Source organism: Triticum urartu, chromosome 6 (assembly GCF_003073215.2).
Source record: "Triticum urartu cultivar G1812 chromosome 6, Tu2.1, whole genome shotgun sequence".
Taxonomy (NCBI): domain Eukaryota; kingdom Viridiplantae; phylum Streptophyta; class Magnoliopsida; order Poales; family Poaceae; genus Triticum; species Triticum urartu.
This window is the reverse complement of record NC_053027.1, coordinates 475182936-475207042: the sequence shown is the minus strand read 5'-3', so window position 1 is coordinate 475207042 and position 24107 is coordinate 475182936. Positions and strand designations below refer to the sequence as shown.

At 45.4% G+C, this 24107-nt stretch overlaps 2 protein-coding genes across 2 annotated transcripts; both read right to left on the bottom strand.

The window, feature by feature from the left end:
* Positions 1-761: 761 nt before the first annotated feature.
* LOC125514350 (ribose-phosphate pyrophosphokinase 4) lies at positions 762-3447 on the bottom strand. The gene is made up of 6 exons (XM_048679660.1): positions 2968-3447; positions 2458-2869; positions 2297-2365; positions 1794-1922; positions 1296-1395; positions 762-1217 (listed from the first exon to the last, which is right to left on the bottom strand). Exons 1-6 carry the CDS (start codon positions 3378-3380, stop codon positions 1084-1086), a joined length of 1257 nt encoding a protein of 418 aa, XP_048535617.1. The 5' UTR covers positions 3381-3447; the 3' UTR covers positions 762-1083.
* A 380-nt stretch (positions 3448-3827) lies between these two features.
* Positions 3828-11095, bottom strand: LOC125514349 (trafficking protein particle complex subunit 11). Its single transcript, XM_048679659.1, has 9 exons — positions 10541-11095; positions 10282-10343; positions 9948-10062; positions 9697-9820; positions 8963-9043; positions 8227-8568; positions 7968-8131; positions 7060-7889; positions 3828-5737 (listed from the first exon to the last, which is right to left on the bottom strand). Exons 1-9 carry the CDS (start codon positions 10885-10887, stop codon positions 4272-4274), a joined length of 3531 nt encoding a protein of 1176 aa, XP_048535616.1. The 5' UTR covers positions 10888-11095; the 3' UTR covers positions 3828-4271.
* Between the last annotated feature and the right edge of the window lie 13012 nt (positions 11096-24107).

Sequence of the window (24107 nt, the reverse complement as noted above, 5' to 3'; positions counted from 1 at the left end):
ATAAAATTTTGCACAGATCTCCACGTAAGATCTCATGAATAAAGCATCGACTAAGACTAAGATTTAGCACTCCCGTTTATTTTATCTCGGATCACTTATCATTAAGGGTACTAGGGCAACTACTCTGTATTTGAGATTCTCTTTAAGCTTGTACGCCCTATTTGAGTGAATTTCGCCTTTTCGACATGATAACTAAGTTCAAATTATCTTTTGCAAGATAGGTTCAAATTCCTGGATGTACCATGTGACTTTATCTGAAGTGTATATGCAGACCCAGTTTTTCAGGCTAAATTTTCGTACCGTCAGAAACATGCAATTTGGCATTCACATGTCAGCATATGTTATTCCCCTGCACTGTCAACTGTCAACAGCAAAAAATGCAGCTGCAAGCTAATAATGCAAGTTAATTGACATCTGTGCGCTCTAGTGGTGCACTCCAGCTAAGTTCAATGTGTCCAGTACGCAAGCTTGGCTGCTGTTTAGAAGTACCAATCCTGAAGACCATTGTGTGTTACTACTGCTAGTTAGTCGCACGTTGCAGTCGCCATCTGTTTAGGAGTACCAATCGTGAAGAGTTAAATAATTTATCTGTAGGAATGACAGTGTTTGCTTCGATTCCTTGGAAACATTGCTCTCACTCCGCGCATTACGGCTAACCATAACACCCCAAGGGTTTATCTTTCAACAAGAAGAAAAGGGAAGCAAATAATAAGACTACAGGTTTCAGCTGATGTATCCCTATTAGGGCAATCTGATGGCAATTCAGTAAGCAGGAGGTTGAAACCTGACCTGGAATTTCAAGATAATTTCAATCAAATGCAAACACTCAGGTTTCAGCCTTCGTACATGTCATGTCATGTCAGGAAATTAAAACGCTAGACCAGTCTACAGCATTGGAAGCGAATACAGAGAACCAAACGGGTGAACATCCGATGCCTTGTTTTATTATCAAACCATGGGCTGCTTATGAAAGCTTCAGACAAGACACGATTAGATAACTCGAACTAGCTCCACATTATTTGTTTCGCTGGAGCTGGAAATGTAAGCTCTACATTCAGGAGCAGCCCATTTCACAGTCCATGTTCATATCTGAAGGGCATCAGCGATCGAGCTAGCAAGGCTCAACACCTCAAATGGAGATTGTTGGCTGATGGCTTTCACCGTCTGAGGGCACGAATCCGTGATCCAGAAGTAAGCAAACTGGTCACCTGGCCCAGCTGCCATAAAATTAAAACAATGAGCAAACCAAAGTTTGAATAGCTGAAAAACAGGGGAAAGGGAGAATCGCCAATTACCAGAATTAGCAGTCATGAAGCGTTCATATGACTGATTGGGGAACACAGCATGAGTTACATAGGCGCTAACTTTTGTAGCACCATGAGCAGCCAGAACTTTCTGCAGAACACAGTTGAACAGAACATAAATACTCATGGAAAAAAGGGGAACGTAACAGTATATGCAGCTAAAAGTCCACAGACTGCATCATACTTAATTGGCACTTGAAATATGTTACTTCTATTTCGCTGTACAATGACATGAAGTAAATATGTCACACCAAATCGACCACAGCGTGAAAATTCACATGCCACTGACTCTTGCTATAACCAGGTTTGCCGAAGGAATGGAATTGAACTTATTAGCTTTACATGACTTAGCCTGCTGGTAGTACTATGAAATGTGGATTCAGGTAAAATTTGCATTGTACAGGGCATTACGTATTTCGGTTGGACAACTAGAAATGATGCCACAAGACTGTACCCATCAGCAATTGCAACAGAATGAGAGATAGTTACCTGGCACTCTCTAAGAGTTCCACCAGATTGCACTAAATCATCAACAATAACGACATGTCGCCCTTCAGGGTTCCCTTCTTTAATCCGGACTATCCTCTTGTCGCCTTCACGGACCTTCGCACAGACAACCTATATAGTCAAACAGCTCCATCATCAAAAGGGAGAGGGATCCTCTGACATGCAAGAGGAAAGTCAGGGAGCTACAGTGGCCTCTTTGTGTAAAATATGGAAGGCAAGTTAGAGATCCGACACTGCCCAGGAATCACTGTAGATGCACAGATTACTGTGGACAATCACTGTACATAATCGTTGTGTTAAATTGCAGCTTATGAAAATCTAGAGAAGGGAAGTCAGGCTACTGTAGCTTCCCCTGACTTCTCTTCCTAAGTCAGAGGATCTGAGGTCTGAAAACTTAATACCGCGTAATCTCTCTGTTTATCACAAACAGAAAGGAACATGAAAATTAGACACATCCAAGCATTCGCACAGAAGAGCAGACTGACCACCGGGAAGTTGGCCAACGACTTGTGGAAGCGCTTCCACGCCCCATCATCTGGGAAGGCAATGGTGACCTGCAGCACACGAGGAGTCAGACAAGCAGCAGCAGCAACAACAAGGATTCACAGCACAGTTGGAAATTAGCAGGAAATGGCTGGGGTCGCACATTGTCGGCGTCGGGGAGCTGGCTGAGGCGCTGCAGCAGGAGTGGTATGCCGGTCTCGAAGCAGGGCAGGACGTCGTCCCCGAAGTAGAACCTCTCCTGGAGCGCGTGGATGTCGTAGATGACGACGCTGGTGGGCCCGCCGCGCGACTTGGGGATCATGGAGAGGATGCGCGCAAGCGTGAATGCGGTGGCGACGTCGCCCTCCTCCTCGACGCGCTCGAAGGTGCCCGTGGGGAAGAAGGGCAGCACGAGCGTGAAGGAGGCGATGAAGAGCTTGGGCAGCGCGAAGATGACGGAGATCTGCTCGAAGATGATCGCCGGCGAGCTGAAGGAGGCGAGGAAGGCCACGTGCTGCCCCCGGATGTCGTGCGCGTTGTTGATGAAGAGGTTCGGGAACCCGTCCGGGAAGTTCCTGGCGGCGCCATGGAGTCGGGAGGGGTTAGATGAGAGAGGTTGAACAGAATCGAGGAGGAGGGGAGGTAGGGGGAGGGGGCGGCGCGCGTGGCGTACCTCCAGTTGATGGACTGGAGCTGGATGGCGTCGGAGGCGGCGGCGACCTTGAGGGCGAGCTCCTCGCACTCGGCGCAGTAGAAGAGGTTAATCTGCTTCTTCACCTTGTGCCTCGGGACGGCGACGGCGGCGGCGGCGGCGGCGACCTCCATCTCGTCCCGGCAGGGGGCGGCAGCGGCTGCGGCGGGCGCGGGGACAGGGGAGCGGCGCGTGGGAAGAGGCTCTGACGGCGACGAGGTAGGTGGTATCGAGACGCGCGCAGCCAAGCAGGTCGTCCGGGGCCGGGAGTATCGATTCGATTCTCCTCTCGGCCTCCCAATTATTGCCGCCCGGCTAAACCCTAGACCCCCAGCCGCGGCGCCACTGCCAGGCCAATACGAGTACGTGTTTGTCGCCGTGGCACTTGGTAGCATGGGATGGGATTGGTTGGGTTTAATGCTAGGCGAGCGAAGCAGGGAAAATGATGGCGAGTTTGGATTTCCATGGACGAAATCGCCTGGATTTTTATGGGCGAGAGAGATTGTTTGGGCTGGGGCGGCATGGCTGGAGCCGGCGTGGAGCGCGCCGCCGCCCGGACGGCGACCGTCGTGAACCACGCAGCCACCCCGCGGCGCCGTTGCGACGTCTCTTTCTCGCCCAGAGCACTGAGCACTTCACATTTCAGGTGTTGATTAGTAACAATAGGTTTGCTGGAAACCGGCACAAATTTCACAGGAATCTTTGCATTGCAAGTGAGGTCGAAAGGCAGTAAAAATTACTGGAGATCACACCATTTCTTTTACTGGAAATTGCGACAAAAATAGGAGTAAAAAGCTTCTTTTTTTTACGCTGAAAAGAGAAACTAAGGACAACACTGGGTATGAAAGTTTGTAGCAGCAGAGATGTCCGTATGGTTAAACACAAGTTCTACAGAAACAATGAACCTGAAGATAACAAAAAACTTCTGCTACTGAGAGATATGGGGCTCACTTATTCCCCACTTGCCTGGTGGGGCCTAATTTACATACAGCACCAACGCGCCATGTCTACTGTGTGCAACTATCCTTGAGCCAAAAAACAATGGAGTATAATCACAAGTTACAGGCATATCTGGTCTATCCAAAAGGTCTACAGAAACCAATATTCAAAACAAGGCCAAAACTTCGGCGCCGTGCCGATCACCACTCTGACAACAGCATTTTCGCTTCAAGCCTGTTCAGCAAGGAGGTGAGACTGAATCACCAATAGCTTTCTCTTTCCAGCGGCGTTCCTCTGCTTGAACAGCCAAGGGGGCATAAGGAGTGGATTGCCGGGTTTGTGAGAATCTAGCTCACGCATTCATCGGATATGGGGTGGCTCTTTTCCAGGTTGAATTTGGGCTCGCTGGGATAGACAAAGACGGATGTGGCCGAGGTTGGAGGAGTCAATGCAGCAGAGTACCTCACCGAAGTTACCGTTATCCTCGGCAGCTGCTGGGAGCCGGAACCAAGCGGCACGAGCTTGTGACTAACGGTATGCTCGGTTTTCGGCAGAATGAATGCGGCATGATTGTGTGCCCCAGAGAAAACAAAGTTCTGGGAATCAACAAGAGAGTACTTGATTTCCTGGAGTAAGGATGTTGAATTGTGGATCTTCACATAGAAAGTGAACGGCGTCCCGAGGATAGCGTAGGGAGGGCACTCAATGCTCACAACAAGCGGCGGCTCCTCGATATGAACCTCGGGTAATCTTTGCTTCATCATAACACGCCTATCTTGATTCTCTCCAAGGACTAAATCTCTTGACCAGTTCAGGCAAAGATCACCTAAATAAAAGTCCGGATTGCTGGCCCTTGGATTGACTGAAAATATTGCCTTGTATTCTGCGCTAGGAGCAACAACTGCGTATTCATCAGATAGTCCGCTGATTTGTTCCACTGGGCACAGCTGCTTCCCATCACCATCAGATTCAATGGCTATCGAGTGCAAACGCAAAGGGACCTCGGTGCAATTTCTAGCACTCACAATAAGCATATTGGACTCGTTCATAGCAAGTGAATCTTTTTTATTGTCGCCGCTTGAGGATCTGATCCTAGATAGCAACAAGGGTTCTCGCCTAAATGGTCTCAAAAACTGGTGACCAACTATCATGGGGATCTTTCCTTCAACTTGCAAGCTTCTGTGCACGTTAAGTCTGTGTAGTGATGCATCTTCACTCGAGTCTAGAGAATAGCCAAGTGAAACATAGAGCATGAGTGACTTTGCTCCATGCCATTTAATTTCCAATTTGCAGGACCAGGAATCACCCGCAACTAGCGTGGGAACTGATACGACCCCAAATGAATATTGAATCTTTTTAATGTTATCAACTTCTTCCTTCGACACTTCATCCCCACTTGCGGTTGAAACACCAAGAAGTTCAACGTGATGGCTTTCAGATTCGTCTGCTTCCCCTGGACTCATCAGAAGACCACCGCCTTTGGCATCGACGAGATTAATTTTCAGCTCACCAGAATGAACTGCGTGCCCTTTTGATAATATGGTTACTGGGACAACAAACAACTCTCCAACCAGCGCAGGGCCAGTAGAATCTAAGACAAGGTCAACTTGAGTGTCTGGCTCTTCGACTTGAATCAATTTCTGCCCGGAAAAGGCAAGTGCAGCATCCTTTGTAGGCAATGTCTCCACTTGATCCTCAAATTTCCACAGCGGAAAGTCTTCCATTGAAGCAGGACTTTCAGCCTGGCAGCAAACCACAAGGTGCTTATTTATTGTTGCCTTCACCGATAAACATTCCAACTTTCCACTTTGTCCTGCAGAAAGTACTCATAGTATTACTTCAATTTTACAACTCGTGGTAGGAAAAAAGAATATCAGCACCAACAGATGGAGAAGAAAGCTTGATATTCCCACACCAAGAAGCAAATAGGCAGGCTATAAATTATGAAAAATGAACAGGTCAAAATATAAATAAGCTACAGCTACAGTATCAACTTTCGGATATGGCAGAAAATTGGCTGTGCTCTTTGTATCATCTAATCATGAAAAGCCCTTTTTTCTGTCACAACAAGCCAACTAGCCCACACAATCGCATGGTTAATAAATCCCAAGTTAATGGTTAGAGTTTGTTTCCTCAACAATTTTCAATTTTTTCTGATTAATATTTACTGTTCCAGTTGTTTATTTGCCAAGTTATGTGAAGGTATGCATTGTACATCCTCGGTCGCACCCAATGGAACTTGCAACTGCCACACACCTTTATCTACCCCTATCCTCACGTGCTTCTCTCTCCTTATCTCTTCCAATCCCCACGATACAACTGCACCGCCACACCTCTCTCCTCCGCTCTGCTCTCCACCAGGCAGCGTGCTGCCACAAGAGGCCATGATGTCGGTGCCCAAGCTGTGGCGTCGCAGACCGAGGCAGAGGAGGCGTTGCCGCGGTTGCCCGATGATGGTGAAGGCTGGAACGAGATAGGAGGCGGCAGCACTGGCGGAGGCGAGGGCGAAGCTTAGTGGTGGGATGGGACAATGCCAGCACCAGGCTACAGGGATGGCCTGGGCAGCGGCAGACTGACGGTTGGTACATATGAGGCAGGGGCAGCGCCGCTGGCCACAAACGGCAGGGGACAACTGCATGGGCAACGGGCTGGCCAGCGGCTCAACGAGGAAAAACTGTGATGGAGGTGGTTCCTCGACGACAAGGCGGGAGGATCCGGCAGTGGAAGAACCACTGGAGATGGAGAAGACGATAGCTCAGCTGTCAGACTTGACCATGTAGGGTGCTTGACCGCGAATTAGTCATCCCTTAACCAATGTGTGCTCTGGAGCATGGAGTCTTTCAAAGGAATATCACAGCTATTATAATTGGACTGTACCATATAACAAATGGATTAGATTATTTTCCTTGTCTCCAATTCAACATGAGATGTTCCCCCTTCTATCATAATTAATGGGACAACTTCTAGGATTTTCTTCTCCAACTCATGTGGTGCATCGGTGCATCCAATCTCGCCATCTGTGTTTGTACATTATATATAGGATAGTACTCTGGTCTCTGGCAATTAACATCAAATGCTGCCTAGCATGGATGAAAATTTAATGAAACAAATAGCGCATAACTGCTAAGAGAGTACCTGATTTAATTTCATGCGTCAACCGCATCCATTTATTGCTGAACAATGTAAGAGAAGTAGAATGGACAACTTGGCCATGAACATCTGAATTCAACGTAGAAGAATTTTCCTGTGCACTAACAATGACAAAGTTACAGTCAGATTGGTTGAACTGAACCTCCAATTGATCAATTGCAACTGGAGAAGGAAGATGAGACAACAATGACACGCTGACAAGCAGAGGTGAGCCAGGTTTTACAGATTGGTCATGAAAAGCAACAGATGCAACAAGCACTATTCTTAGAGGACTTATTTGATCAATAACTAGTTGAGTAGATTTTTCCGTCAATTGAAGATTAAATTCATCATCCATAACTTGGGATGTATGTTTTCCTTCAAGAATATTGACAACTTCTTGCTGTATTTCCTCTCTCCTGGAAATGGTAGGCCAACCTGCTGGTCCATTACTTTCATTTTCAGAGTTGCCCTGTACACTGCCAGAGAATAACGGTAGTGCAGCCATCTCTAGTGAATAGCTGATAAAATTCACCAGAGAATTAAGTTTCTTTGAGCATTCTCTCAAGTAACCCAGGTTTTCCCAAAGCAAAGTAGTCCAGCCCTCCTGACGGTATAGACCAGCGACGCCATCAAAAAGTTTTTTTGCGTTACCAAATTCCCCAGCTGCATAATATTCTATAGCCATTCCAGCACTACAGGAAGAAGCCATTCTCGTAGCCCCTAGACTCAGAAATGATTCATAAGCTTTTCTGAACAATGCAATTATCTCGTACGAATCTTGAAACCTTTCAGCTTCTGACAAAGCATAACTGGTATATTCTGTATCAGAAAGGCTGCAATCACAGTGTGAAGTATAAGTATTAATCTTAAAGTTGTATTATCAATTAAAAACAGGCATCAAGAAAACTTACGGAAGCACAGAAATGGTATCTCCTTCCTCAAACAGGCGGACATACTGGCCAACATATACAGAAGACATTACTGAGTCAGGTATTTCGCTATCACCGGTAAGATTTGCCCTTGACGGAGGACACTCTAAAGCACACCTCTTCTCTCGGAGGTAATTTGCCGCTAACTGCCAGAAGGAAATGTATGATAGATTAAGTGTGATCCAGTAAAAGAAATGTGGCTCTCAATTACAGTGCTGTGTACAGAAGATTTAAATTGAACCTGGTAGTAGTAAGCTGGCTGAAATTCCCACTCAGTCAATGCATTGTCAGCAGTACCAAACCGAGGGGATATTGTATCTGGAACAGTTGTTGATGTTGTCTCTATTAGCTCACCAAAGACAAGGAACTGCCTGCTAAACCATTCCCAATGAAGAAAAACGACTTCTGGTGATCCAACAACACGCTCAAAGCTTCGGATATGTTTACGGAACCATGTGATTGCTTCTACGACCTTCCCAGCATGAAGTAGCAATGTTGATATCTTAAAGTGAAATTGATCGGCGACTGCTTTTATCTCAACTAGGCGTTGGGTTGGAGGCAACCTTGTTGAAGTCCCAATCATCTAAATATGAGCGCATTGCCAATGGAAAGTGTCAAAATTAATAGAAACTTTATAAGCAACGGTGGCAGATCAATCAAACTGTAACAAATTTAGAAGGCAATGTATAAACATAAATAGGGAGGATGGAACGAAGTGTTGTTTGGACTACTTTTAGTGAATGCAGAATGCTATATAAGGATATCAGATGCTTGCACAGCTTTCTTTTTAGTATGAAGTGATCAAGAATAGCATTACACTTCCCTAAAAAAAAGAGAATAACATTTACACAATGGTGCTTTTCTTAATTCCTTTCCTTAATTACTTCTAAAATAATTTGGCATGCCAACCATTGATTTACTTAATTATGACTGTTGACAAGGCTATATCAGTTAAGGCATAGGACTGCCGGTCACACCTCACGCAAAACACGAACTCCTTCCTCGTAGAACTTCAATGCTTCTGGCCAATCCCGTCTAAACTCCGCATAAACAGCAACCTGGTGTAAGAAATCAGAAACATCAGAATAATGCAAATAAAAAGGTAGAAAATTCATTCACATGTTCTGGTTAACAATCAAGTCGGTGTAAGTGAAAGGCTTTCTTTACAGTACTTCTACAATCATAATCTAAGTAAGAACCAGACTGATGATCAAACCATGAGTCTGGCGTTTCAGGTTTTCGCCGGTCAGACCGCCGGTTCACCAGTTCAATTGTCGGTTCAATAGGTAAAAAAACAATTTGAACGTACTAATATAATAGGGGAGGAACGTTAAATAATGTAACTTCTTTCAATTTGACACCTAGCTAGCCTGTCTCGGTTGGTTACTGGGCTGAGATTAGTACTTCGGCTTCGCTTTTGAGGGCACCTGCGTTCGAATCCCATGCAACGCAATAAAATTTTAGCACTCACGCCCATCAACCGGTCCAACTGCCTGGTTTTATTCCCCGGTTTATAGAAAAACCGTCTGGTTCAGCCGATTTTCTGCGGTTTGATTGCAGGACGGTCCATGAAGCTCAAAAAACCGCCAGGGCTGCCTGTTCCGGGTTTTTTCGGTCGGACCGGTCTGGTCCGGTTTTTAATACTATGCCTACAATGGTACTTAGGAACACTTATTAATAGCACTAGAATGGATGAGACAGGGATCCTTACCTTGAAGCAGTAGCGGACACTCAGCTCCACAGAAGAGAAGTTCCTCTTCTCAATGCGGGCTTTTATCCTTCGCCCTTCCTCCTTATAGTATGTGGAACACAGCTCCGCAAAAATAGTCCTCAATCTGTCAACAAGGTTGGAACAGCAGATGAATTATGAGATGTACTTTCAAGGAAATTATCATAAATAAAAACTGGTGCAAGCTTTTTCACTCTCAACTTGAGGAGAAATAACATGTCTGAGAAACTAACTTGAGGAGAGATGCATTCCGTTCTGCTTCATCACTCTCAACCAACACAATCAGGTGCTTAGAATCAATCTCCGCACGTTTTCTCAGGGCAACCATAACTTCCTCACCCAGCTCATCTGCAGGATATAATTGTGTGTTTGCTTAAAATCGTTTTCCTAATTGGCATGTCACTGATGGGAGGTTTGACCCACTAATATCAAGCAAGTATAGGATCCTCTTTGTGAGTAGGCACATGTCCTCCATTATCATGGTATATAGGGCACAAGCCCTGCAGTGTTCTGACTAATGGTCGATAGATAAAAGAGACCACTAGGGGTGGACAAGACGTTACTTACCACCAGCTTGAGTCTGTACAAGGATCACCACCAATTTACTATGTCTTCCCTGGATTATAGACCTGCGCAAAGAAAAGTAAATCATTTGACATTTGTAATTTCAAGATGGACTACACTTGCTACTGTTCCAAAGGGTCCAACAAGTTCCTAATCCCGACAGATGAAAAGATTGCTCATTCGCATTATAACATTGATAATTATAAATGTGAAACTGCACGTGTCGATTTGGGATCAATGCTAAAGGATGAAGAGGAGGTACTTGAGGTTCTCGAGATCGGAGCAGGCCTGGAGCCACTGGGCGGGGTCGCCGGTGACCTGATCGGCCCGGAACATGGCGGCGACGGCGGCGGGCACCCGCGTCCGGTGCTTGAGGAGCCAGTCCTTCTTGAGGATCCCCGTGGCGGCCTGCGGCGGCGCGAGCGGGTCGCGGCTCTTGGCGGTGCGGGAGAGGATGTTGGCCTTGGCGAAGTCCGGGAGGGCCAGCGTGTTCATGGGCGGCTGCTGAGAGCTGAGCGCCGCCGAGATCGTGGAGTGCATCTCCGGGCACCCCACGATGGACACCAGCGACACCGGCGGCGTCCGCAGCTCCTCCGGGTAGTCCTCCATGACCGCGTCCGCCCCACCCCGCGGTCGCCGCGAGGCTGCCGGGCGAAAGGTCTCCGATCCCGGAGCCGCGCGCGGCGGCGGTCGTCGAGGTAGGCGGACGCGAGCTCGGATCTGTGATGGCTGGCTGTTCCGTGCGTTCGGAGGGACGGGGACGAGGGGGACGCGGAAGTAACAGTGAAACAAACGGGTGCTGGTCTGGCTTGGCTAGGTGTAATAGTGTGCATAGTTTGAGTGCTTCTTTGTAAAGTTTTGGGGGATTTCGTGCAGTTTTTGGGCACGTTCTTATTTGTCCTTCAGATTCGACCCTTTCATCTTCTGGCTGGATATAAGCAATACAATGCAATGCAACATGTCAAAGCATCTCTAACATCATCACATAGCATCTGTTTCGATGGTGAGCGAATGCGGTGGGTTTCCTGACAGTGCATGCGTTGAACTCGCTCCTTCCCCCTCGTTCGGCAATGGAGAGGGGATTGGCCCGGTTTAAAAAAAATCATCTCTCGATCGCTTATAATTCGTTAGGCCATCTCCAACGGCGGCCCACAAAAATCCTCCCGCATCCGTCCGTGGACGGAGGGGAGCAGTCCGCGGACACAGGGACGGCATCCAACCGTAGCTGCATACATCCTGCTTTCCTTATTTTTTTTAAATTCGCACGATCAAATGGCCGCACACAAAGGGTACATACGTTAAAATGGCCACATACATCACTAGGTCAAATTAAAAAATTCAAATATTACATCCCAACATTGTTGCCCTTTCACCGCCCACTGATGCTCAATCAGATCTTCCTTCGGCTGCTCGTGAGTTGGTCGATGCCGAATTTGTTGATGCATTTGAATAAACTCTTTAAATGTGACCGGATTCTGGTCTGGAAGTTGGATAGGATCACCCATGTTCTCAAATTTCAGAGATGTGACAGCATTGTCACCCTCATTCTCGATGATCATGTTGTGCATGATCACACAACATGTCATCACCTTCCATAAGGTCTCCGGATCCCATTATTGTGCAGGTCCACGAACAACTGCAAAACAGGTCTGCCACGGTATAGTGACAAGGAGGAGCTTTTCCTCCAGTCAACCTCACAAACAACGGCGATCATTGCAGCACATTGATGTCATTGTGAGACCCGAGCATGCCAAAGAAAACGTTCTAAATCCAAAGATCCTATGATGCATCTGCTTCAATTACATGACCCTGATATTCCCCTTGTAAATCCTTCAGTCAGTTCTTCCAAAATAGTGGGATTATCATCAAATAAAGTCATGGCATCTCCAAGCCCACTTTTATCAAAATTTTCATAAGATTGATCATTATCCAAAGTAGTGGGATCATTATTACCTAGAGTTGACACTTTTCCAAACTCACTTTCAATATTATTGCAAACATATTCATCATAAGGCTTAAAAAATTCAAGATCATAAGAAGCATTATCACCCCAATCATGATCATCGCAATAAGTAGTGGAGATAGCAAAATTAGCATCCCCAAGCTAAAGGTTTTGCATATTATTAGCACAATTGACATTAATAAAATTTATAGTAACATCATTGCAATCATGCTTTCCATTCAAGGAGCTATTGTGAATCACTTCATAAATTTCTTCTTTTAGCACTTCGACACAACTTTCAGATTCATGAATTTCAAGAAAAACTTCATAAAGATATTCTAGTGCACTCAACTCACTAGCAATTGGTTCATCTTAGTTGGATCTTTTAAAAAGATTAGCAAGTGGATGAGTGGTGACCCATAAGTATAGGGGATCTATCGTAGTCCTTTCCATAACTAAGAGTGTCAAACCCAACGAGGAGCAGAAGGAAATGACAAGCGGTTTTCAGCAAGGTATTCTCTTCAAGTACTGAAATTATCGGTAACATATAGTTTTGTGATAAAATAATTCGTAAGGGGTAACAAGTAACAAGTGTAACTAAGGTGCAGCAAGGTGGCCCAATCCTTTTTGTAGCAAAGGACAAGCCTGGACAAACTCTTATATAAAGCAAAGCGTTGCCGAGGACACATGAGAATTGCTGTCAAGTTAGTTTTCATCATGCTCATACGATTCACGTTCGTTACTTTGATAATTTGATATGTGGGTGTGTTGGGAAACGTAGTAATTTCAAAAAAAAAAATCCTACGCACACGCAAGATCATGGTGATGCATAACAACGAGAGGGGAGAGTACCGTCTACGTACCCTCGTAGACCGTAAGCAGAAGCGTTATGAGAACGCGGTTGATGTAGCCGTACGTCTTCACGATCCGACCGATCCAAGTACCGAACGTACGACACCTCACACGTTCAGCTAGGTGACGTCCCACGAACTCCGAACTAGCAGAGCTTCGAGGGAGAGTTTCGTCAGCACGACGGCGTGATGACGGTGATGATGATGCTACCGACGCAGCGCTTCGCCTAAGCACCGCTACGATATGACCGAGGTGGATTATGGTGGAGGGGGCACCGCACACGGCTAAAAGATCAATTGATCAACTTGTGTCTCTTGGGTGCCCCCTGCCCCCGTATATAAAGGAGTAAGGGGGGAAGCCGGCGGGCCCTAGCAGGGCGCGCCAGGAGGAGTCCTCCTCCTAGTGGGAGTAGGACTCCCCTTTCCTAGTCCCACTAGGAGGGGAAAGGAAGGAGTGGGAGAGGGGAAAGGCAAGGGGGCGCCACCTCCTTCCTTGTCCTATTCGGACTCAAGGGGAGGGGCACACGGCCCTGCCCTGAACGCCCCCTCTCTCTCTCCACTAGGGCCCAACAAGGCCCATTAACCCCCGGGGGTTCCAGTACCCCCCCCCCCGGCACTCCGGTAAAATCCCGATTTCACTCGGAACTATTTTGATGTCCAAATATAGGCTTCCAATATATCAATCTTTATGTCTCGGTACATCAAAACACATAAACTCATATTACCGATCGTCACCGAACTTTAAGCGTGCGGACCCTACGGGTTCGAGAACTATGTAGACATGACTGAGACTCGTCTCCGGTCAATAACCAATAGCGGAACCTGGATGCTCATATTGGTTCCTACATATTCTACGGAGATCTTTATCGGTCAAACCGCATAACAACATACGTTGTTCCCTCTGTCATCGGTATGTTACTGGCCCGAGATTCGATCGTCGGTATCTCAATACCTAGTTCAATCCTGTTACCGACAAGTCTCTTTACTCGTTCCGTAATGCATCATCCCGCAACTAACTCATTAGTTGCATTGCTTGCAAGGCTTATAGTGATGTGCATTACCGAGAGGGCCCAGAGATACCTCTCTGACAATCGGAGTGACAAATCCTAATCTCGATCTGTAACGCCCTCGATGCGGCTATATCTCCCACGTGTCGAAGCACGACTTAGAGGCATAACCGCATTGAAAGCAATGTCGCAAGTGAGGTAATCTTCACACAACCCATGTAATACATAAGGGAAAAAGATACATAGTTGGCTTACAATCGCCACTTCACACAATTACATGAACAAAGCATTACATCATCCAAATACAATCAAGGTCCGACTACGGAACCAAAATAAAAGAAGAACCCCAAATGCGACAAAGGTCCCCGATCGACCCCAACTGGGCTCCACTACTGATCAACTAGAACGAAAACAACACAAAGGACAAGATCTTCATCGAGCTCCTCCTGAGCTTGGTTGCGTCATCTGCACGGTCTCATTGGCACCTGCAAACTGGTTTTGGAAGTATCTGTGAGTCACGGGGACTCAGCAATCTCGCACCCTCGCGATCAAGACTATTTAAGCTAACAGGTAGGGTAAAAGGTATGAGGTGGAGCTGCAGCAAGCGACTAGCATATATGGTGGCTAACATACGCAAATGAGAGCGAGAAGAGAAGGCAAAGCATGGTCGATAAAATATGATCAAGAAGTGATCCTAAAACAACCTACGTCAAGCATAACTCCAACACCGTGTTCACTTCCCGGACTCAGCCGGAAAGAGACCATCACGGTTACACACGCGGTTGATGCATTTTAATTAAGGTCAACTTCAGGTTTTCTACAACCGGATATTAACAAATTTCCATTTGCCCATAACCGCAGGCACGGCTTTCGAAAGTTCAAAACCCTGCAGGGGTGTCCCAACTTAGCCCATGACAAGCTCTCACGGTCAAGAAGGAATAGACCTCCTCCCGAGACATTCCGATCAGCCTCGGTATCCCGGTTCTACAAGACATCCTCGACAATGGTAAAACAAGTCCAGCAAAGCCGCCCGATGCGCCGACATCCTGATGGGAGCTGCACATATCTCGTTCTCAGGGCAACACCGGATGAGACATCCTACGAGTAAAACCAGCCCTCAAGTTTCCCCGAGGTGGCCCCGCAGTCTACTCAGTTCGGACCAACACTTAGACAAGCACTGGCCCGGGGGGGGGGTTAAAATAAAGATGACCCTTGGGCTGGCCTAACCCAAGGGAAAAAGAGGCTAGGTGGCGAATGGTAAAACCAAGGTTGGGCCTTGCTGGAGGAGTTTTATTCAAAGCGAACTGTCAAGGGGTTCCCATTATAACCCAACCGCGTAAGGAACGCAAAATCCGGGAACATAACACCGATATGACGGAAACTAGGGCGGCAAGAGTGGAACAAAACACCAGGCATAAGGCCGAGCCTTCCACCCTTTACCAAGTATATAGATGCATTAATTAAATAAGAGATATTGTGATATCCCAACAAAATATCCATGTTCCAAACATGGAACAAGCTCCAATCTTCACCTGAAACTAACAACGCTATAAGAGGGGCTGAGCAAAGCGGTAACATAGACGGGACGGAACACCACATTAATTATTTAGTTCTCTCCCGGTTAGGTACTCAACAAATTTAAATGTTGGTTAACATGGCAAGAGGTGAAGCATAACAAAACTATACCATTTAAACCATTTAAATGGGGCCGGATATAACAAACAGCAAATCCGGTAAATCCCCATATGCATTAGTAATTTGGTGCAACAACAATCTAAACATTTTAATTGTTGTTATCATGATGCGGATGACATGAACAAGTTTATGCAATTTTTATTAAAAGTTGACAAGAGCATTATGAAACATTTTTCATCGTGGCGGAAATGAAAGGGGTGCCACGGCGACGATAACGAAACGGTGCCACGGCAATGTTCCGGTTCCGTCAACTCATTGAGACGTCGGTGCAAAAGAAAGTGACGGGAGCGTGTCATGCGATGAACGGTGGGGTGCTCCCGGTAACCGGGTTCCCACAGGTTAGCGGCAAAAGAGGAGGACCGAGCAAGTGACAACTCGGACACGGTGCAGACCGGGTGCATCTCATACAACACATGCAAACGTTCTCGGACGATCGTCTCGGGGTTATACCTTCGAAGCATGCAAAAGGGACGGTTCTCGTTCGGTGCAAAGCAGAGGAAGTAGACGTTCTCAGGACGTTCGTAGTGGAGGTAGTCGTACACGGCGACGGTAGTTTTACACGGGTCTTCGGCCACGGAAGTCGTACGCGTCCATAGATGTTCGGGGTTGCGACATGGAACTGGACGTCCACGGGGTCTTCGAGGGTCGATGGTAGTGGAACTTGGCGCTGTTGTGGTGGATGTTCGGGCACCGTACGTCGTGGTACTTGGTAAATCCCGGAGACGGTAGTTGACGATCCAGGTACGCGGTCTTGATGAATCCAAGTAGCACCAGGCACACATCCACGGTCAGTCTTCAGACTTGTTTTTTTCCTGTACATGACTGCAGGGGGTCCTGGGGGGGAACTCGGCGATGGCCATGGCAAAGAGGCGACGGTAGTGGAGAAGCAGGGAGCAACAGCTCGAGTCGCGGTAGCAGCAACTGTCACGGGCGGAGGTCGGGGCCGGAGCAGAGCAAGGTTCCCGCGGGCAGCCAAGAGGCCGTCCCTCACGAGGTGGCGCAGGACTATGATGGTGGTGGTGCACTCCGGCGAGACGGGGACGCAGGGAAGGGGTAGAGCGCGGCAGGGCAGGTCGGGTCGACAACTCCGGTGGCCGGCCGGCGAGGCCGTGGTGTTGGCGCAGAGGGGATGCGCAGCTAGACTTGTGGGGGTGCAGCGTCGCAGCAGCTCGCCCGGGAGGATGAAGAAGGAGCGGAGGAGAGGACTGCGCGGGGCTGCAGGATCCGGCATGGACGAGCATTGGTCTGACAGAGAGGGGGCGCTGGGAGGACGGTGATGCCATGGCCGCGACGTGGTCCTGTTCGTCGGCGCGTGGAGGAGCAACGGCAAGGCAGAGGGGCTCCTCTGAGTGGGGATCGATGGAGATGGGGGAAGAAGATGGTCGGCGTGCCCTCTCCTGCATGTGGTGACGCGCGAGGGAGGAGAAGGGATCGAGCACGGGGCTCTTGTGGCGTGAGGAGTGAGTGGCGGCGCGAGGGAAAGGAGATGAGGATCGGGAAGGAGAGAACGGGAGGGAGAGAAGTGGGATCGGGCAGAGAAGGGGTCGAGCGCGTGGCCTCCTCTCCTGGCGGCGCGAGGGAGGGATCGAGAGGGAGAGAAGTGCGGTGCAGGAGCTGGGCTCCGGGCCATCTAGGTCAGGCCGCGAGGTATAGTTAGGTGGGCCTTAGGGGATGGTTGGACTGCGGGGAAAAGATGGGCCTGGGTTCTCTTCTCCCTCTCCCTCTTTAAAACTTAATCCTTTAACAGAAAAGAAATTAGAGAGAGGAAAAGAAAGAGAGGGTTAGGGAAGGATTTTGAGCATGGGGATAATTTTACTGGACTCGCAATAAAGATCTTGATCCAATAAAAGTATAAATGGGCATGTGTACAAAGTTTGGATTCGAACTCGTTTGAATTAAATTCAAATGAGTTCGAATAAGAAGTGGGCGTTAGAAAGGTCCCAAAATGTTGAGATTTTTGGTAGACCTCCGGAAAGTGAAGAAAGAATTTAGGGCAAAGTTTGGAGACGAGGAATATAGTAAGAAAAGCATGGAATATTTTGCAAGTGTGTTTGCGGTAATTCCAAACGAGTGGAATATTTTTATTTAGCTCCCTAATATTGGGAGGATATGTTATAAAGAGAATCACCATGTGAATTCCCTCGATTTAAATGGACCGAAGATCCATGCAATTTATTTAGTTGAGTTGCAAAAGATTTATAAGATGATGACATGATGCAATGCACATGATGCAATGAACCAAACAAAACACACGACGAAACCCGGAAACATGGAAGGCATCTGAAGCTCCGGTCTTGGGGCGTTACACGATCTATGCCAACTCAACAAGCACCATCGGAGACACCTATAGAGCACCTTTATAATCACCCAGTTACGTTGTGACGTTTGGTAGCACACAAAGTGTTCCTCCGGTACTCGGGAGTTGCATAATCTCATAGTCATAGGAACATGTATAAGTCATGAAGAAATCAATAACAACAAACTAAACGATCATCGTGCTAAGCTAACGGATGGGTCAAGTCAATCACATCATTCTCTAATGATGTGATCCCGTTAATCAAATGACAACTCATGTCTATGGTTAGGAAACATAACCATCATTGATTCAACGAGCTAGTTAAGTAGAGGCAAACTAGTGACACTCTGTTTGTCTGTGTATTCACACATGTACTACGTTTCGAGTTAATACAATTCTAGCATGAATAATAAACATTTATCATGGTATAAGGAAATATAAATAACAACTTTATTATTGCCTCTAGGGCATATTTCCTTCAGTCTCCCACTTGCACTAGAGTCAATAATCTAGATTACACAGTAATGATTCTAACACCCATGGAGTCTTGGTGCTGATCATGTTTTGCTCGTGAGAGAGGCTTAGTCAACGGGTCTGCAACATTCAGATCCGCATGTATCTTGCAAATCTCTATGTCTCCCTCCTTGACTTGATCGCGGATGGAATTGAAGCATCTCTTGATGTGCTTGGTTCTTTTGTGAAATCTGGATTCCTTTGCCAAGGCAATTGCACCAATATTGTCACAAAAGATTTTCATTGGACCCGATGCACTAGGTATGACACCTAGATCGGATATGAACTCCTTCATCCAGACTCCTTCATTTGCTGCTTCCGAAGCAACTATGTACTCCGCTTCACACGTAGATCCCACCACGACACTTTGCTTAGAACTGCACCAACTGACAGCTCAACCGTTCAATAAAAACACATATCCGGTTTGTGACTTAGAGTCATCTGGATCAGTGTCAAAGCTTGCATCGACATAACCATTTACGACGAGCTCTTTGTCACCTCCAAAAACGAGAAACATATCCTTTGTCCTTTTCAGGTATTTCAAGATGTTCTTGACCGCTGTCCAGTGATCCACTCCTGGATTACTTTGGTACCTCCCTGCTAAACTAATAGCAAGGCACACATCAGGTCTGGTACACAACATTGCATACATGATAGAGCCTATGGCTGAAGCATAGGGAACACCTTTCATTTTCTCTCTATCTTCTGCAGTGGTCGGGCATTGAGTCTGACTCAACTTCACACCTTGTAACACAGGCAAGAACCCTTTCTTTGCTTGATCCATTTTGAACTTCTTCAAAACTTTATCAAGGTATGTGCTTTGTGAAAGTCCAATTAAGTGTCTTGATCTATCTCTATAGTTCTTGATGCCCAATATATAAGCAGCTTCACCGAGGTATTTCATTGAAAAACTCTTATTCAAGTATCCTTTTATGCTATCCAGAAATTCTATATCATTTCCAATCAACAATATGTCATCCACATATAATATTAGAAATGCTACAGAGCTCCCACTCACTTTCTTGTAAATACAGGCTTCTCCAAAAGTCTGTATAAAATCATATGCTTTGATCACACTATCAAAACGTTTATTCCAACTCCGAGATGCTTGCACCAGTCCATAGATGGATCACTGGAGTTTGCGCACTTTGTTAGTACCCTTTGGGTCGATAAAACCTTCTGGTTGCATCATACACAACTCTTCTTCCAGAAATCCATTCAGGAATGCAGTCTTTACATCCATTTGCCAAATTTCATAATCATAAAATGCGGCAATTGCTAACATGATTCGGACAGACTTAAGCATTGCTACGGGTGAGAAGGTCTCATCGTAGTCAACTCCTTGAACTTGTCAAAAACCTTTCGCAACAAGTCGAGCTTTGTAGACAGTAACATTACCGTCAGCGTCAGTCTTCTTCTTGAAGATCCATTTATTCTCGATGGCTTGCCAATCATCGGTCAAGTCAACCAAAGTCCACACTTTGTTCTCATACATGGATCCCATCTCAGATTTCATGGCTTCAAGCCAATTTGCGGAATCTGGGCTCATCATCGCTTCCTCATAGTTCGTAGGTTCGTCATGGTCCCAGAACAGGATTACCGTACCACTCTGGTGCGGATCTTACTCTGGTTGACATACGGGGTTCGGTAGTAATGATATGTCTCCAATGTATCTATAATTTTTGATTGCTCCATGCTATATTATCTACTGTTTTGGACTATATTGGGCTTTATTTTCCACTTTTATATTATTTTTGGGACTAACCTATTAACCGGAGGCCCAGCCCAGAATTGTTGTTTTTTTGCCTATTTCAGTGTTTCGAAGAAACGGAATATCAAACGAAGTCCAAACGGAATGAAACCTTCGGGAACGTGATTTTCTCACCAAACGTGATCCAGGAGACTTGGACCCTATGCCAAGGCATCAGAGAGGCGGTCACGAGGGTGGGGGGGCGCCCCCCCTAGGGCACGCCCCCTGCCTCATGGGCCCCTCGGAGCTCCACCGACGTACTTCTTCCTCCTATATATACCTACGTACCCCCAAACGAATAGATACGGAGCTAAAAACCTAATTCCACCGCCACAACTTTCTGTATCCACGAGATCCCATCTTGGGGCCTGTTCCGGAGCTCCGCCGGAGAGGGCCGTCATCATGGAGGGCTTCTACATCATCATAGCCTCTCCGATGAAGTGTGAGTAGTTTACCTCAGACCTTTGGGTCCATAGTTAGTAGCTAGATGGCTTCTTCTCTCTTTTTGGATCTCAATACAAAGTTCTCCCCCTCTCTCGTGGAGATCTATTCAATGTAATCTTCTTCTTTTTGCGGTGTGTTTGTTGAGACCGATGAATTGTGGGTTTATGATCAAGTCTATCTATGAATAATATTTGAATCTTCTCTGAATCCTTTTATGTATGATTGGTTATCTTTGCAAGTCTCTTCGAATTATCCATTTGGTTTGGCTAACTAGATTGGTAGTTCTTGCCATGGGAGAAGTGCTTAGCTTTGGGTTCGGTCTTGCGGTGTCCTTTCCCAGTGACAGAAGGGGCAGCAAGGCACGTATTGTATCGTTGCCATCGAGGATAACAAGATGGGGTTTATTTCATATTGCATGAATTTATCTCTCTACATCATGTCATCTTGCTTAAGGCGTTACTCTGTTTTTAACTTAATACTCTAGATGCATGCTGGATAGCGGTCGATGAGTGGAGTAATGGTAGTAGATGCAGAATCGTTTTGGTCTACTTGTCACAGACGTGATGCCTATATACATGATCATGCCTAGATATTCTCATAACTATGCTCAATTTTGTCAATTGCTCAACAGTAATTTGTTCACCCACCGTAGAATACTTATGCTCTTGAGAGAAGCCACTAGTGAAACCTATGGCCCCCGGGTCTATTCTCATCATATCAATCTCCATCACTTTAATCTTGCTTTGCTTTTTTACTTTGTCTTTACTTTTTTACTTTGCATCTTTATACCAAAAATACCAAAAATATTATATCTATCAGATCTCACTCTCGTAAGTGACCGTGAAGGGATTGACAACCCCTAATCGCATTGGTTGCGAGGATTTATTTGTTTTGTGTAGGTGCGAGGGACTCACGCGTAGCCTCCTACTGGATTGATACCTTGGTTCTCAAAAACTGAGGGAAATACTTACGCTACTCTGCTGCATCATCCCTTCCTCTTTGGGGAAATCCAACGCAAGCTCAAGAGGTAGCAAGAAGGATTTTTGGCGCCGTTGCCGGGGAGTCTACGCAAAAAGTCAACATACCAAGTACCCATCACAATCCCTATCTCTCGCATTACATTATTTGCCATTTGCCTCTCGTTTTCCTCTCCCCCACTTCACCCTTGCCGTTTTATTCGCCCTCTCTTTCCCAATATCCTTCTCCTTCTCCTCCCTCTCTTTTCCACTTGCCTTTTTGTTTGCTCATGTGTTGGATTGCTTGTTTGTCGCGATGGCTCAAGATACTACCAAATTGTGTGACTTCACCAATACCAATAATAATGATTTCCTTAGCACTCCGATTTCTCCTCTTGCCAATACTGAATCTTGTGAAATCAATACTGCTTTGTTGAATCTTGTTATGAAAGATCAATTCGCCGGCCTTCCTAGTGAAGATGCCACTACTCATTTGAATAGCTTCGTTGATTTATGTGATATGCAAAAGAAAAAAGATGTCGATAATGATGTCGTTAAATGGAAGCTATTTCCTTTTTCGCTTAGAGATCGTGCTAAAGCTTGGTTTTCGTCTTTGCCTAAAAATAGTATTGATTCTTGGAACAAGTGCAAAGATGCTTTTATCTTTAACTATTTCCCTCCCGCTAAGATCATCTCTCTTAGAAACGATATTATGAACTTTAAGCAACTTGATCATGAACATGTTGCACAAGCTTGGGAGAGAATGAAATTAATGATACATAATTGCCCTACTCATGGTTTGAATTTGTGGATGATTATACAAAAAATTTATGCCGGATTGAATTTTGCTTCTAGAAATCTTTTAGATTCGGCCGCGGGAGGCACTTTTATGGAAATCACTTTAGGAGATGCTACTAAACTCCTAGATAATATTATGGTTAATTATTCTCAATGGCATACTGAAAGATCTTCTAATAAAAAAGTGCATGCGATAGAAGAAATCAATGTTTTGAGTGGAAAGATGGATGAACTTATGAAATCATTTGCTACTAAGAGTGTTTCTTCTGATCCTAATGATATGCCTTTGTCTACTTTGATTGAGAATAACAATGAATCTATGGATGTGAATTTTGTTGGTAGGAATAATTTTGGTAACAACACTTATAGAGGGAATTTTAATCCCAGGCCATATCCTAGTAATCCTTCTAATAATTATGGGAATTCCTACAACAACTCTTATGGAAATTATAATAAGATGCCCTCTGAATTTGAGAATAGTGTTAAAGAGTTTATGAATTCACAAAAGAATTTTAATGCTTTGCTTGAAGAGAAATTGCTTAAAGTTGATGATTTGGCTAGGAACGTTGATAGAATTTCTCTTGAGATTGATTCTTTAAAGATTAGATTTATTCCTCCTAAGCATGATATCAATGAGTCTCTCAAAGCCATGAGAATTTCCATTGATGAGTGCAAGGAAAGAACCGCTAGGATGCGTGGTTCCAAAGATGCCTTTATTAAAGCGTGTTCTTCCAATTCCTATGAAAATCAAGATGAAGATCTAAAAGTTATTGATGTGTCCCCTATTAAATCTTTGTTTTGCAATATGAATTTTGATGAAACTGAATATGATCTTCCTTTACCTAGAAGGCGTTCTAAAAATTCGGAGTATTTAGATCTTTATGATGAAATTGATGAAAGTGGGATTGAAAGAAATAAAAATCTAGATGTTGCTAAACCCACTATATTGGATTTCAAGGAATTTAATTATGAAGTTGCTCTTTAATTGATTGTATTTACTTGTTGCAATCCGTGCTAAATTCTCCACATGCTTATAGTCAAAAGAAAGCCTTCACCGAACATATTGTTGATGCCTTGATGCAATCTTATGAAGAAAAACTTGAGTTGAAAGTTTCTATCCCTAGAAAACTCTATGATGAGTGGGAACCAACTATTAAAATTAAAATTAAAGATCATGAGTTTTATGCTTTGTGTGATTTGGGTGCTAGTGTCTCCACTATCCCCAAAACTTTGTGTGATTTGCTAAATTCCCGTAATTTTGATGATTGCTCTCTAAACTTGCATCTTGCGGATTCCACTATTAAGAAACCTATGGGAAGGATTAATGATGTTCTTATTGTTGCAAATAGAAATTATGTGCCCGTAGATTTCATTTTCTTGATATAGATTGCAATCCTTCTTGCCCTATTATTCTTGGTAGACCTTTCCTTAGAACGGTTGGTGCGATTATTGATATGAAGGAAGGGAATATTAGATTTCAATTTCCATTAAAAAAGGGCATGGAACACTTTCCAAGAAAGAAAATAAAATTGCCAGATGAAACTATCATGAGAGCCACTTATGGATTGCCTACCAAA

Excerpts from the sequence above, each read along its gene's own strand:
- LOC125514350 (XM_048679660.1), bottom strand. The coding sequence starts at position 3,380 with ATGCTACCAAGTGCCACGGCGACAAACACGTACTCGTATTGGCCTGGC. Across the intron at positions 2,870-2,967 it reads CTCCAGTCCATCAACTGGAG|GAACTTCCCGGACGGGTTCC; the intron begins GTACGCCACGCG and ends TGGCGCCGCCAG. Across the intron at positions 1,218-1,295 it reads CTTCATGACTGCTAATTCTG|CTGGGCCAGGTGACCAGTTT; the intron begins GTAATTGGCGAT and ends ATTTTATGGCAG.
- LOC125514349 (XM_048679659.1), bottom strand. The coding sequence starts at position 10,887 with ATGGAGGACTACCCGGAGGAGCTGCGGACGCCGCCGGTGTCGCTGGTG. Across the intron at positions 9,044-9,696 it reads GTGTCCGCTACTGCTTCAAG|GTTGCTGTTTATGCGGAGTT; the intron begins GTAAGGATCCCT and ends TTCTTACACCAG. Across the intron at positions 7,890-7,967 it reads GATACCATTTCTGTGCTTCC|CCTTTCTGATACAGAATATA; the intron begins GTAAGTTTTCTT and ends CTGTGATTGCAG.